Genomic DNA, 15,698 nt, shown 5'->3' with positions numbered 1-15,698 from the left:
CCCCTCCCCCGCCCCCAATAAGGACATGAAAAAAATGGTTTTCCCCTTGTGTGAGCATATATGCGTAAAAGCCACTAAAGCCTTGGTGGCAATATGGGCGGAACATTTCCTCGAGCTGCCTCTTAAATCACATGGGTGAAGGGTATTTTAAATGATGTGCGCACATGATATAAAATTGCAGCGTATCTCCACACACGTTTATGGGTGCACACGCGTTCTTTTTAAAATTAGCCAGTAAGACGGTAACTTTTAAGTAACCCCGCGGGCACGCGGGCACTTGTTTGCAGGCCCACATTCAGGAACGTGGCCATTTTGGAACATGTGTATAAATGCACGCATGTTATAAAATAGACTGTCTACGTGCACATGTGCATACAATTTTAAATGGGCTCACGCCTATGAGCCTGATTTTAAAAAGCATTTACACGCATAAAGCTGGGTTTTACTCGAGTAAATGCACTTTACTCGAGTAAGTGGGCTTTTGAAAATTGCCACAATATATGCCATTGAATTGTCCATAGGATTTACTCGAGTAAATGCACTTTACTCGAGTAAGTGGGCTTTTGAAAATTGCCACAATATATGCCATTGAATTGTCCATAGGATTTACTCGAGTAAGTGCACTTTACGTGAGTAAATGGCTTTTGAAAATTCCTTCTATGGCATGTTACATTTACAAGTGTAACTCATTTAAAAATTACCTACCCCCAGTGCATGCAAATGCCGCTTCTATTGTGTAAGTGGGGGGATTTTAGTAGACACGTATCAACATCATTTTCAGTTTTCCCAGTTTGTTCCCAGTTCGCCCAAGTAAGGGATAGGACTTCCAAATCCCCCTAGTTTAATATCCTCCCATTTCTCCTGTTAGCTTCTACCTTGTAAACCTCACCGATTTATTTTTCTTTATTTTATTACTTACACGTCCTCTATAGCAGAAGTAAAGATATGTGTCAGGGAATCCTATGCGCATAAGTATTTAAGCGCAAATTTTAAGTTGAAATCCAGGAACACCCATGTCCCGCCCAGACCATGCCCACTCCTTGCCCCTTTTTCAGAACTTTTCATTTGTGTATGTAGCAGGAGATACGCGCATACGCAGGCGTTTATTAAAATCTGCTCAGCGTGCGCCAGCCCGACTTATTCACATGTCTCACAGTTTTGGCGCACGCTGGGCTTTTAAAATTCACCTTTTAATGCAATGCATGTTAAGTGTTGTTTTATCATGCATATTTAATTTTTTTAGCACAGGTACGCTAAACAGACTTTAGTGCATGTTTTGGTGTTTAGGTCCCTTTACTTCCAAAATTAGGCCAAAATGTTCTCAGTTACTAACATTAAACAAAAAACACTATATAAAAAGCCAAGAGGTCAATATTCAAATGCATTTAGCCAGATAACTTCTTAGTTATCTGGCTAAATGACAATGTATGACACCTACTCTGTATTCGGTATATGCTGGTATAATTAGATAATTTGTGTGATAATTTTAAAAATGTTAAGGAGTGGAGGGAAAGTTTCATATAAACTCATTGGTGTCTCGGCACCACGGTTATGTGGTGGTATAATCATTAACTGACCCCCTCCTCCTGTGTGCAATTTTTTCGCTATAAGAGGTTTTTTTTCACCTATGTAAACTCTTCCGTGAGATGAACGTAAAACTTAAATTATAAAGCCATAACAGTGCTGTATTTAAAGAGGTAAAGTGCTCTACTTTTAAGATATTATGGAGTAAAGTTCAGACTTCCCTTTATGGTGTTGGTATGCGCTGTCCAATTTCCAACAAAGGTCCCGACACAGTCGATCAGTGTTTCAGACTATGAGTCTTTCCTCAGGGGTATGAAACATTGTAGAGCTGCCAACTTGCTGGGAATCTGGATGAACTCCATTCGATGTGAGCCTCTGATGAACTTGAGGTGTGCGACTCTTGACGGAGTGGCTCTCACTCCGTCACCGGAAGAGTGATTTTGTCTTCTAAACTGACCCTTTATATGTGCTGCCAAAGAGGTAAGGTGGAACCAATGACCGTGTACGAACCTGTTAGCGTGATGACGCCAGCACGGTACAGAATTGGTGTGCTTGATTGTGACCTGATAGAGAACTCCAAACTGGATAACTTGCTGGCGTGATGACGCGTGCTAGCTGTCAAAGTGGCTCGCTGATGTTCTGCCATCGATTGGTTCAAAAAAACGGATATATTTGTTTACATCCGTGTACTTCGAAACTGGCGCTCGGATAAGACAGCAGTAGTGTGCCATATTAAACCGTTGATTGACCGAGCGGTCTGGATCACTACCAGAACGCGCTTAATGCCAAAGAGTCCCGTGGGCTAATGTACTGGAAACGGAGTGGAATTTTACAACAACGTGTTCCAATTTAGATCATCATTCATACCCCGCGGGGCCGCGGTGGCTAAGGTAAAAATCCAAAAGGCTTCACGTTGATTAAGGAGTGCTTTGATGTCCCCGCCCCTAAATGGGGCGTCCAAGTGTTCCAGTACCGTCCATTGAAGATCTGCTATAACGTGTCCCTTATCTGTCAAGTGTTGCACCATTGGTGCTGTCATTTTCGCTGTGTTGAATCTGGACTTGTGTTCTCCCAGTCTCACCTTGACTGGTCTTGAGGTACGACCAATGTATAACTGGGGACACGGGCAGATAATGACGTAGACTACATTGTTGGATAGGCAATTTGTATTGTGCTTACGCCAAACTTTATATCCTGTGACGGGATCTTGCCACAGGATACCTTGAATGGTTTGGGCACACCATGTGCAATTGCCACATGGTTGATGACCCACTAGCGTCTCTTCTTCTTTGAAGACATGAGTTTGCGCGTGAACTGTGTAATCTCTAATGTTTTTGCCACGGGACATGGCAAATACGGGTGTTTCCTGAAATATGTCATGTATTGACAAAATGTGCCAATGTTTTCGTATAGCTGTTTTGATGATGTTGGATGCGTCAGATTGTTTTAGTACACAGGTCAACCGTGATTCCTGCTTGTTAGGCTTATACTGTAATAATGTGTTGCGGTCACTGTACTTAGCTCTTTTATAGGCTGCATTGACAGCTTTACGAGGATAACCTCGTGCAAGGAATCTGTCTGCCAGAATGTCCGCTTGTGTTTCAAAATCCTTGTCCGTGGAACAAATACGTTTTGCTCTAAAGTATTGGCTGACTGGGAGACCCATTTTGAAACTGTATGAATGGTGACTGCTGAACTTAAGTAGGTTGTTGCGATCCGTAGGTTTACGGAATATGGTTGTATGTGGTCTACCTTGTTCTATTCTTATGGAAACGTCTAAAAATGATATAGCGGTTTTTGAAACCTGTGAAGTGAACTGAAGGTTTTGATCTACTGTATTGATCCATTGAAAAAATGCGTCTAACTGGGACTGCAATCCATCCCAGATGAAAAAGATATCGTCGATGAAACGATACCAACATTTGATGTGCTGCCACCAGGTGGAAGTGTATATATGAGTGTTCTCAAAATGAGTTACGTAAAGGTTTGCAACCGAGGGTGCCAGAGGCGACCCCATGGGCATACCATGGACCTGATGGTAACAATTCTCGCCTAGCCAGAAGCAATTATTGTATAATACTGTCTCTGCAAGATCAAGTAACAAACTTGTGTTGATTCTTTCTGATGGAAGACGCTGGCTCAGTGTCGCTTCCAGAATCTCCAAAGCCTTGTGTTGGGGAATATTGGTATACAGTGAGTTTATATCCATGGTCATCATAATAATGGATTTCCATTGTATTTGAAGGGCTTCCAAATTCCTCAAAAAATGAGCAGTGTCTTTAATAAATGACGCCGATTTTTCCACAAAAGGTTGCAGAAACGTATCTATAAAATTTGCCACGGGTTCAAGTACCGACCCATTTTGAGACACTATGGGTCTGATGGGAGGAGATGACAGGCTTTTGTGGATTTTGGGCACTGAGTAGATCACTGGTTTCCTAGGATAGGGAACCATAAGATATGATTTTTCTTTGCTCGTAAGCCTAACATTGTGTTCTACTGTTTCCTGAACTTTAGACTTGATGGTGTCCGTGGGGTCTCCCATAACTGGTTGATAGTATTTGATGTCATTCAAATGAACCTGAAGATCTTCTAAGTACTTGGTACGGTCCTGTGTATCCTTGGTACTTGGTACGGTCCTGTGTACGGTCCTGTGTATCCTGTGTATCCTGTGTATCCTGGACCGTACCAAGTACTTAGAAGATCTAAGTACTTGGTACGGTCCTGTGTACGGTCCTGTGTATCCTGTGTATCCTGTGTATACAGGACCGTACCAAGTACTTAGAAGATCTTCAGGTTCATTTGAATGACATCAAATACTATCAACCAGTTATGGGAGACCCCACGGACACCATCAAGTCTAAAGTTCAGGAAACAGTAGAACACAATGTTAGGCTTACGAGCAAAGAAAAATCATATCTTATGGTTCCCTATCCTAGGAAACCAGTGATCTACTCAGTGCCCAAAATCCACAAAAGCCTGTCATCTCCTCCCATCAGACCCATAGTGTCTCAAAATGGGTCGGTACTTGAACCCGTGGCAAATTTTATAGATACGTTTCTGCAACCTTTTGTGGAAAAATCGGCGTCATTTATTAAAGACACTGCTCATTTTTTGAGGAATTTGGAAGCCCTTCAAATACAATGGAAATCCATTATTATGATGACCATGGATATAAACTCACTGTATACCAATATTCCCCAACACAAGGCTTTGGAGATTCTGGAAGCGACACTGAGTCAGCGTCTTCCATCAGAAAGAATCAACACAAGTTTGTTACTTGATCTTGCAGAGACAGTATTATACAATAATTGCTTCTGGCTAGGCGAGAATTGTTACCATCAGGCCCATGGTATACCCATGGGGTCGCCTCTGGCACCCTCGGTTGCAAACCTTTACGTAACTCATTTTGAGAACACTCATATATACACTTCCACCTGGTGGCAGCACATCAAATGTTGGTATCGTTTCATCGACGATATCTTTTTCATCTGGGATGGATTGCAGTCCCAGTTAGACGCATTTTTTCAATGGATCAATACAGTAGATCAAAACCTTCAGTTCACTTCACAGGTTTCAAAAACCGCTATATCATTTTTAGACGTTTCCATAAGAATAGAACAAGGTAGACCACATACAACCATATTCCGTAAACCTACGGATCGCAACAACCTACTTAAGTTCAGCAGTCACCATTCATACAGTTTCAAAATGGGTCTCCCAGTCAGCCAATACTTTAGAGCAAAACGTATTTGTTCCACGGACAAGGATTTTGAAACACAAGCGGACATTCTGGCAGACAGATTCCTTGCACGAGGTTATCCTCGTAAAGCTATCAATGCAGCCTATAAAAGAGCTAAGTACAGTGACCGCAACACATTATTACAGTATAAGCCTAACAAGCAGGAATCACGGTTGACCTGTGTACTAAAACAATCTGACGCATCCAACATCATCAAAACAGCTATACGAAAACATTGGCACATTTTGTCAATACATGACATATTTCAGGAAACACCCGTATTTGCCATGTCCCGTGGCAAAAACATTAGAGATTACACAGTTCACGCGCAAACTCATGTCTTCAAAGAAGAAGAGACGCTAGTGGGTCATCAACCATGTGGCAATTGCACATGGTGTGCCCAAACCATTCAAGGTATCCTGTGGCAAGATCCCGTCACAGGATATAAAGTTTGGCGTAAGCACAATACAAATTGCCTATCCAACAATGTAGTCTACGTCATTATCTGCCCGTGTCCCCAGTTATACATTGGTCGTACCTCAAGACCAGTCAAGGTGAGACTGGGAGAACACAAGTCCAGATTCAACACAGCGAAAATGACAGCACCAATGGTGCAACACTTGACAGATAAGGGACACGTTATAGCAGATCTTCAATGGACGGTACTGGAACACTTGGACGCCCCATTTAGGGGCGGGGACATCAAAGCACTCCTTAATCAACGTGAAGCCTTTTGGATTTTTACCTTAGCCACCGCGGCCCCGCGGGGTATGAATGATGATCTAAATTGGAACACGTTGTTGTAAAATTCCACTCCGTTTCCAGTACATTAGCCCACGGGACTCTTTGGCATTAAGCGCGTTCTGGTAGTGATCCAGACCGCCCGGTCAATCAACGGTTTAATATGGCACACTACTGCTGTCTTATCCGAGCGCCAGTTTCGAAGTACACGGATGTAAACAAATATATCCGTTTTTTTGAACCAATCGATGGCAGAACATCAGCGAGCCACTTTGACAGCTAGCACGCGTCATCACGCCAGCAAGTTATCCAGTTTGGAGTTCTCTATCAGGTCGCAATCAAGCACACCAATTCTGTACCATGCTGGCGTCATCACGCTAACAGGTTCGTACACGGTCATTGGTTCCACCTTACCTCTTTGGCAGCACATATAAAGGGTCAGTTTAGAAGACAAAATCACTCTTCCGGTGACGGAGTGAGAGCCACTCCGTCAAGAGTCGCACACCTCAAGTTCATCAGAGGCTCACATCGAATGGAGTTCATCCAGATTCCCAGCAAGTTGGCAGCTCTACAATGTTTCATACCCCTGAGGAAAGACTCATAGTCTGAAACACTGATCGACTGTGTCGGGACCTTTGTTGGAAATTGGACAGCGCATACCAACACCATAAAGGGAAGTCTGAACTTTACTCCATAATATCTTAAAAGTAGAGCACTTTACCTCTTTAAATACAGCACTGTTATGGCTTTATAATTTAAGTTTTACGTTCATCTCACGGAAGAGTTTACATAGGTGAAAAAAAACCTCTTATAGCGAAAAAATTGCACACAGGAGGAGGGGGTCAGTTAATGATTATACCACCACATAACCGTGGTGCCGAGACACCAATGAGTTTATATGAAACTTTCCCTCCACTCCTTAACATTTTTAAAATTATCACACAAATTATCTAATTATACCAGCATATACCGAATACAGAGTAGGTGTCATAATTTTTTGTCAAACACCAGTTCCATTAAATAATCTATAAATAGGCATTTAAGTCTTCAATTTATTTATGTTCCAGCGATTGAGCAGCAGCTCCAGATTGATGATTTGTAATTTCCAATCGCTGCATTAGTGGCATTGATTCGTCTAAATGACAATGTAGCCACTTATCTGGCTAAATTCCAGCCTGATTACTATTTGTTCAGCTAGAATTTGACCAGATAAGTGAGGGGCAGTCCAGAAGTGTTCTGGAGAGAAGCTGATGTCGATGGATAAGTTGTTCTGCTAACTCTGGCAGTCCCATAGAGCTGTCCTAAATTAGCTGGATAAAATTAGCCACTGGATAAACTATTGCCACTGAATATAAAGCATTAGTTAGCCGGGTAACTAGTAGAGCCACACAGAAGCTGAATATGGAGCCCTATATGTATGTAAAAACAAATATTGATAAACCTTGCTGAGCAGACTGGATGGGCCATTTGTGTCTTTTTTCTACCATCATTTACTATGTTACTATATAAATATTAAAAATGTTCCTATTAGCTAAAATTTCACATTCTGTTTTGAAGTAATAAATATATATATATAAAATAAAAATAATCAGAATCTTTATTTCAAAGAAAAGAAATAATTTGATTTACCTATTAATTCTTCTCTCCTTCGTTACAGAAGTGAAAGATGTAATTGTCTGGGGCAACATTAGTGGTATGAGCCACCTTGATCTGAAGATAGCAAAAGTCTACAAATATGATGGTGCTATCTGGGGTCCAGGCAACTTCTCACACCCTATGCTGGATGTAATTTATGACAGGTACAGCATATATTCTTTTTCATCCCTATAACAAAGTTTTGATTCAGCAAGTTTTCTTTTATTGTGCAAGGTCTTGAGGGCCTTTCTATCATATGGTTAGGGGTTCATGTTTTTTGTACACGGGCATACAGAAAGGATAATCTTATTGTGGAATTTAGCTTCTTTTCATGCCATTCTTTTCTCCTCAGTGTTACTGGTTTTTAATATATATAATTGTATCAATATGTTAATTTGAAAAATAAAAATATTGCGGCAGATTTTAAATGTTAGGCGCGCGGGGTACATTTGTGCACGTTACCCGGTGCGCACAAATGTACACCCAATTTTATAACATGCACGCACTTGCGCATGTTATAAAATCCAGGGTCAGCACGCGCAAGGGGGTGCACACTTATGCACCGTGCGTGCGCCGAGCCCGAGGGGAGCCCCGAGGGCTTTCCCCATTCCATCCAAGGCCGCTCCGAAATTGGAGCGGCCTTGGATGGAATGGGGAAAGTTCCCTCCAAGGCCGCTCCGAAATCGGAGCGGTCTTGGAGGGAACTTTTTTTTCGATCCCCCCACCTTTCCCTCCCTTCCCCTATCTAACCCACCCCCAGCCCTAACTAAATCCCCCCCTACCTTTTTTTCAGGAGTTATGCCTGCCTGAGTCAGGCCTAACTTGCGCGCGCCGGTCAACTGCTGGTGTGCCATGCCCCGGCACAGGCCACTGTGCAGGAGCACTCGGGACCATCCGCGGACCGCCAGCACACCCCCCGGACTGCCCCCGGACCGCCACCACACCCCCGGCCCGACCCCCGGACCGCCCATTTTGGAAAGCCCCGGGGCTTGCGCGCGCAGGGGTAGATTTTCGGGGGTTACGCGTGTATGTTACGTGCGTAACCCTTTCAAAATCTACCCCTTTTATCTTTAGTATGCATCAGTTACTGTTTTTCTGTTTGCTCCCAAAATGCTGCTTCAATGCTCCTCAATACTGGAATAAGAACCCCAAGCCTTTTGGGCACAGACATATAAATTAATCAATGAAATATACTCTGTTGTTTCCAAAATAACTTTTGGAATGTTAATGTCATTGGTATCTGAAGAATTGTTTATTATCTATTTATTTGATTTAATTAAATGCACTTTAAAAATTTACAAATTCCATTATTTCCTTGGTAATATTTCAATTTATCTCTCTTTTACAAGAATTTAATGTCATGGACCCTGCCCACGGTCCCCCCGTGAGCAGGCCCTGCTCACTTTTGTTGCCTTTTTCTTTGCGGCGCGATGCTGCCGATGTCGGCCTCCCCCCCCGCGTGGCCGGAGCCGCGAACTGGACTTCCCCTGCAGCCCGGAGGCTGCCCATTAAGTTTCCTCTTCACCGCGGCCGGAGCCGCAAACGTCTCCGTCATCCTTCGTGGCTGGAAGCCGCCGCCGCCAACACCGTTTCCGTCTTCACGGCAGCAGGCTGCATCCCCGGGCTCGAGTAGCGGCTGGAGCCGCCCCCGGGGCCTCCTGCAGCGGCTGGAGCTGCTGCCGTCATCGGGGCCTGCTTCTCAGGCCAGCCCTGCTGTTCCGGCGTCGACGTCTGAGCAGGCCGCTGTCCGCGGTCCTGCACAGCTTCCTGCTTCCTCCTAGGCGCGCGGCCACGCCTCTCTTCAATATTTAAAGGGCCAAACACAGGAAGTGTTCTGGCCCCACCTGTGATTGGACTTCCTGCTCCAGGCCTATAAAGGGCTGCTCCGTCACTTCAGTCTTCGCCTTGCATCGGAGTTACTTCAATCTGGAGGCTCCTGCCTGCCAGAGCTCTGTCAGGTCTTCTTCGTGGAGCTCCTCTTCGTTTCATCTCGTCATGTCAAGTCATGTTCGTGCCTGAGGTCCACGTCCAGGTGTCCTGGTGTCTTGTCTTGATCTTCTGCTTCCTGATGTCCCAGGTTCCTTGATGTTCTGCCCTTCTTGGTGTTTGCTTCAGCGCTCCTGAGCCTTCTGGTCCTGTTGGGCCCGACTCCCTCAGATGACGTCTTTCCCAAGTGTGGAGTGGCTGGCAGGTGGACTGGTGTCCTGTGCTCCTGAGCCGTCAAGTCCTGCCAGCCTTTGCGGAGCTCCGGATGACTTATGGCTCCGTCGTCGAAGTTCTGCCTCAGCTGGATTCTTCCCTGCGCTCGTCCCATTCTCAGCATGGTCTGTGACCAGCCCCCCTCAGGCTGTGTAGGGCGCGCAGTGGGACAGGGTGGTCCACGACCAGTCCCGCGGGTGGACTGTGTAGGGCGCCCTGAGAGACAGTGCCACAGTGCCAATGTCCTTCCGCCCAGCTCTTGTCTCGTCTGGACTTTGTCAAGTTCCTCGTCTCGTCCCGGATGCCGTTGCATCAGTCTTGGTATCATGTCAACGTCTTGTTCCTGATGTCGTCGCATCGACCCTGGTCCGGGATGCCGTCGCATCGACCATTGGTCCGTGATGTCTTCGCATCAGCCTTGGTGTCATGTCTTCAGCTACCTTGGTATCATGTCCTGTGCCAGCCCTCGTCTCTGATGCCGTCCGCATCAGCCTTGGTGTCATGTCTTCGTCTGCGATGCCGTAGCATCGACCTTGGTGTTATGTCTTCATGTCAAGGCCCGTCTGCCCTCGACCTCAGGCCAGGCCTGCTGCTCCATGCCAATCCAAGCGGCAGGTCCGAAAGGGCTCGGAATGGTCGGAGGACCATTCAACTTCCAACATCATCATGCTGTTGGCCTTGGGAGCTTGCAGGCCTGGCAGAGGATAAGCCCGTCAGCCATGCTGGAACACGCCGTCAACCCTCGGTTCGGTCCTGGATCTGTCTGGGGTCGGGCTGAGGCCCAAGGGCACACTAAACACCCTGCTATATAACAGAATGCAAGGCCTTTCGAGGCCGCCACATAACATTTAAAAATACAAAAGTTTTTTGTAGCCATTATTCAGAGCTAGGGTCTGCATTATAAGATTGGGTTATGTGCCATATTCATTTTACTGACCTTACATCTAAGAAATGTATTAGGTATAAAAAGGTTGACATTCCTCCTGTTTAGTCTTGGGCAGCACTTGGTAACTGTGCAATTTCACCCATCATTTACACTGTGCAAAAATTTGAAAAGAGCACTGTATCAAAAATGACACAACTTTTGCAAAAATTACAATGATTTCAAATAAAACAAAATGTGGGTCAATTAGATTTCCTAGATAAGCCTGAAGGTTTATTTGTACATTATTTTATTTATGGTCTAAATTTGATCATTAACCCAAAGTCTGGTAAATGTCAGTCCTGTCTACCAATGGAAAGAGAGAATTTTACATGCAACTCAGTTCTGAAAATGTATGGAAACATACAGATATTAGTGTACTGCTACTATCTGCCATTTCTGTAGCACTGCTAGACATGCGCAGCTCTGTACAAATACAGATAAGAGACAGTCCCTTCTCCATAGTGCTTATAATCTATTCCAAACAGACATACAGAACAAATAAGAGAATTAGGGAGTTTCATTTATTATACATGCAGCACCATCTCTGTCAGCTATTGGGCACAGGAGCTTACTAGGAGCATCATAGACCAGGCAAGGGCCCATGGCCTCCCAGGGTTGCCACACAGGAGGGAAAGAAAAGGTCATTCAATGCCTTTAAGGTTTTCTCTGTCAACAAGCAGGGCTGAATTAGCCATGACAAGTGGGGGACATCATCCAGTGGCACTGAACATACCCTTCTCTCTTAGCTCTTAGAGCTTTAGCTCTACTGTGCATGATCATGAGTTTCCGCGTGCGCATTGTCTCGTAAACCCCTCAGTCTTGTATTTCGCTTGCATCAGCTCGGACGTGTACCCTATCTCTCCGTCTTTCTTTAATTGATATCCTGTACTATCTTTTATAATTTTTTTCAATTACTAAATTGCCTCACTGCTTCAGCAGCCCCCCAAACAGGAATTTTTAGTCATATCAAAAAACAAAATGTTCTTCTTTACAGAAGATGTGCGGCACTAAGAAGCCTACCATCAGTGGCTTCAGAGACTGTGTCTGTGGTATAAAATGTCCATTACTGTGGACACAACATTTGCTATCAGTGCCTAGGATCAAACAATGACCAGTCCAACTGCTATTGGTAGATGTGGTGTATTTGGATTTTCAGAAGGCATTCGACAAAGTCCCACATGAGAGGCTTCTAAGAAAACTAAAAGGTCATGGGATCGGAGGCGATGTCCTTTTGTGGATTGCAAACTGATTAAAAGACAGGAAACAGAGAGTAGGATTAATAATCGAATCACCAACTATGATGGCCGGCCTAACCCTTCCCTCCTGGGCAGTAGCCCTGGGAGATTTGTCCTCAGTGCGAGAGGACAATACATCACCTGGAGAGCAGGTCCTTGCTACAGGATCACTTCCTGCTACACCAGGGTGATGTTCTCCTATTGGGAGACCTTTCTGATCCAAGGCAGCACTGGGGCTGCCAGAATGGATTTGGGACTTGGCTACTATGTCCCTGAAGGTCTCGTCAATGTACCTTTCTGTCTCCCTCAGCTCCTCCAAGTCTGCTACTCTAGCCTCCAGAGATCGTACTTGTTCCCTGAGAGCCAGGAGCTCTTTGCACCGAGTGCACACATACAATCTCTCATCGGCGGGTAAAAAATAATACATGTGACACTCAATGCAAAAGACTGGAAAGCCCCCCTCTTGCTGCTGGACTGCTGCCTTCATCTTAATTTTATTGAGTTCCTGGTTAAGTTTAGGATACTAAGGGAGTTGGAATGAGAGTACTTTAATTACTAAATTCACCTGTAAATTTAATCAGCTAGTGTCCTACAAGGGGATGATTAAACTTTCAATAAGGGCTGGTACAGTATTATGTTTTAGATAAGATCCTGGTTGATTTTTAATGAGAAAGTGTCTTGTGCCTAAAAATCAAGGGTTGAGTGGGTGGGAAAGACAGACACTAGAATTAACTATCTCTGGCTTGCTTTTTACCTCAGACACACACAAACTCTAAAGAATATATCCCTTAATTTCACCTTTCACCAAACTTTTATAAGCCCAAAAATTTCTGAAAACTATACTTACTAATCCTCTTAAACCACGGTTAAATTAATCTTCACTCAAGTCAATCCCTGGATCGCTCGTGGTGACCTCTGGACTCCTCTCCCGGGGGATGCTGGGAGCAGTATGCAGATGAGCCTTCCGGTCCTCCTCTACTGCAAACCTTGCGGGGCCTCTGGAAGCTGGGCTGTGGAAGTCAATCCCTGGATCGCTCGTGGTGACCTCTGGACTCCTCTCCTGGGGGATGCTGGGAGCAGTATGCAGATGAGCCTTCCGGTCCTCCTCTACTGCAAACCTTGCGGGGCCTCTGGAAGCTGGGCTGTTGAAGTCAATCCCTGGATCGCTCGTGGTGACCTCTGGACTCCTCTCCCGGGGGATGCTGGGAGCAGTATGCAGATGAGCCTTCCGGTCCTCCTCTACTGCAAACCTTGCGGGGACTCTGGAAGCTGGGCTGTGGAAGTCAATCCCTGGATCGCTCGTGGTGACCTCTGGACTCCTCTCCCAGGGGATGCTGGGAGCAGTATGCAGATGAGCCTTCCGGTCCTCCTCTACTGCAAACCTTGCGGGGCCTCTGGAAGCTGGGCTGTTGAAGTCAATCCCTGGATCGCTCATGGTGACCTCTAGACTCCTCTCCCGGGGGATGCTGGGAGCAGTATGCAGATGAGCCTTCCGGTCCTCCTCTACTGCAAACCTTGCGGGGCCTCTGGAAGCTGGGCTGTGGAAGTCAATCCCTGGATCGCTCGTGGTGACCTCTGGAATCCTCGATTATTAGAAATGTAGATAGCAGGGTGGCTGGTGGACGTGAAGACCGCCTGGTAACTTGCCTGCCTGGTGGGAAGGTGGCAGACCTCACGCGTCACCTAAATAGGATTATAGACAGTGCTGGGGAGGATCCGGTTGTCGTGGTACATGTGGGCACCAAAGACATAGGAAAATGTGGGAGAGAGGTTCTGGAAGCCAAATTTAGGATTTTAGGTAGGAAGCTGAAATCCAGAACCTCCAGGGTGGCATTCTCTGAAATGCTTCCTGTTCCACGTGCAAGTCCCCAGAGGCAGGCAGAGCTCCAGAGTTTCAATGCGTGGATTCAGTTTTCTAAGGAACTGGGGAAACTTTTGGGGAAAGGAGAGACTTTTCCGAAAGGATGGGCTCCACCTTAACCAGAGTGGAACCAAGCTGCTGGCACTAACTTTCAAAAAGGAGATAGAGCAGCTTTTAAACTAGAACAAGGGGGAAAGCCGACAGTCACTCAGCAGTGCATGGTTCGGAGAAATGTATCCTTGAAGGATACAAATGAAACAGGAGAGTTAGGGCATCCCAACAGAGAGGTTCCATTAAATGCAAACATAGTTCATATACCTATATGTAAAAAATCACCGAAGCTAATGATTTCCGAATTATCCCAAACAACTGAAAAGCAGGTTGTTAAAACAAGCAAAAAACACACTTTGAAATGTCTGTATGCCAATGCCAGAAGTCTAAGTAGTAAGATGGGAGAGTTAGAGTGTATAGCAGCAAATGATGAGATTGACATAATTGGCATCACAGAGACTTGGTGGAAGGAGGATAACCAATGGGACAGTGCTATATCAGGGTACAAATTATATCGCAGTGATAGGGAGGATCAACTTGGTGGGGGTGTGGCACTTTATGTCCAGGAGGGTATAGAGTCCAACAGGATAAAGATCATACAAGAGACTAAATGCTCAGTAGAATCTATATGGGTAGAAATCCCATGTGTGTTGGGTAAGAGTATAGTGATAGGTGTATACTACCGTCCACCTGGACAAAATGGTCAGACAGATGATGAAATGCTAAGAGAAAGGGAAGCAAACCAATTTGGCAGTGCAATAATAATGGGAGATTTCAATTACCCCAATATTGACTGGATAAATGTAACATCAGTACTTGCTAGAGACATAAAGTTCCTGGATGTAATAAATGATTGCTTCATGGAGCAATTGGTTCAGGAACCAACAAGAGAGGGAGCTATTTTAGATTTAATTCTTAGTGGAACGCAAGATTTGGTGAGAGAAGTAACGGTGGTGGGGCCACTTGGCAACAGTGATCATAACATGATCAAATTTAAACTAATAACTGGAAGGGGGACAATAAGTAAATCTGCAGCTCTAACACTAAATTTTAAAAAGGGAAACTTTGATAAAATGAGAAAAATAGTTAGAAAAAAACTGAAAGGTGCAGCTGCAAAGGTTAAAAGTGTTCAACAGGCATGGACATTGTTTAAAAATACAATCCTAGAGGCGCAGTCCATATGTATTCCGCGCATTAAGAAAGTGGAAGGAAGGAAAAACGATTACCGTCATGGTTAAAAGGTAAGGTGAAAGAGGCTATTTTAGCCAAAAAAACATCCTTCAAAAACTGGAAGAAGGATCCATCTGAAGAAAATAGGATAAAACATAAGCATTGTCAAGCTAAGTGTAAAACATTGATAAGACAGGCGAAGAGAGAATTTGAAATGAAATTGGCCATAGAGGCAAAAACTCATAATAAAAACTTTTTAAAATATATCCAAAGCAAGAAACTTGTGAGTGAGTCGGTTGGACCATTAGATGACAGAGGGGTTAAAGGGGCTCTTAGGGAAGATAAGGCCATTGCAGAAAGACTAAATGAATTCTTTGCCTCCGTGTTTACAAATGAGGATGTTGGGGAGATACCAGTTCCGGAGATGGTTTTCAGAGGTGATGAGTCAGACGAACTGAACGAAATCACTGTGAACCTGGAAGATGTAGTAGGCCAGATTGACAAGCTAAAGAGTAGCAAATCACCTGGACTGGATGGTATGCATCCTAGGGTTCTGAAGGAACTCAAAAATGAAATTTCTGATCTATTAGTTAAAATTTGTAACCTATCATTAAA

General features: G+C 44.6%; 1 protein-coding gene across 3 annotated transcripts in view; it reads left to right on the top strand.

The window, feature by feature from the left end:
- The window catches only part of MDH1B (malate dehydrogenase 1B), a 128,351-nt gene that overhangs the window by 70,077 nt on the left and 42,576 nt on the right, over nucleotides 1-15,698 (top strand). For all 3 annotated transcript variants that reach the window (XM_029606350.1, XM_029606349.1, XM_029606348.1), the window contains one exon: nucleotides 7,665-7,806. In XM_029606350.1, coding sequence (XP_029462210.1) covers nucleotides 7,665-7,806 — 142 coding nt within the window. The remainder of the gene's footprint in view (nucleotides 1-7,664; nucleotides 7,807-15,698) is intronic.

The sequence above is a fragment of the Rhinatrema bivittatum genome, chromosome 6, assembly GCF_901001135.1.
Source record: "Rhinatrema bivittatum chromosome 6, aRhiBiv1.1, whole genome shotgun sequence".
Lineage (NCBI taxonomy): Eukaryota > Metazoa > Chordata > Amphibia > Gymnophiona > Rhinatrematidae > Rhinatrema > Rhinatrema bivittatum.
The sequence above is the reverse complement of the archived record's forward strand: the minus strand, read 5'-3'. Positions and strand labels throughout refer to the sequence as shown.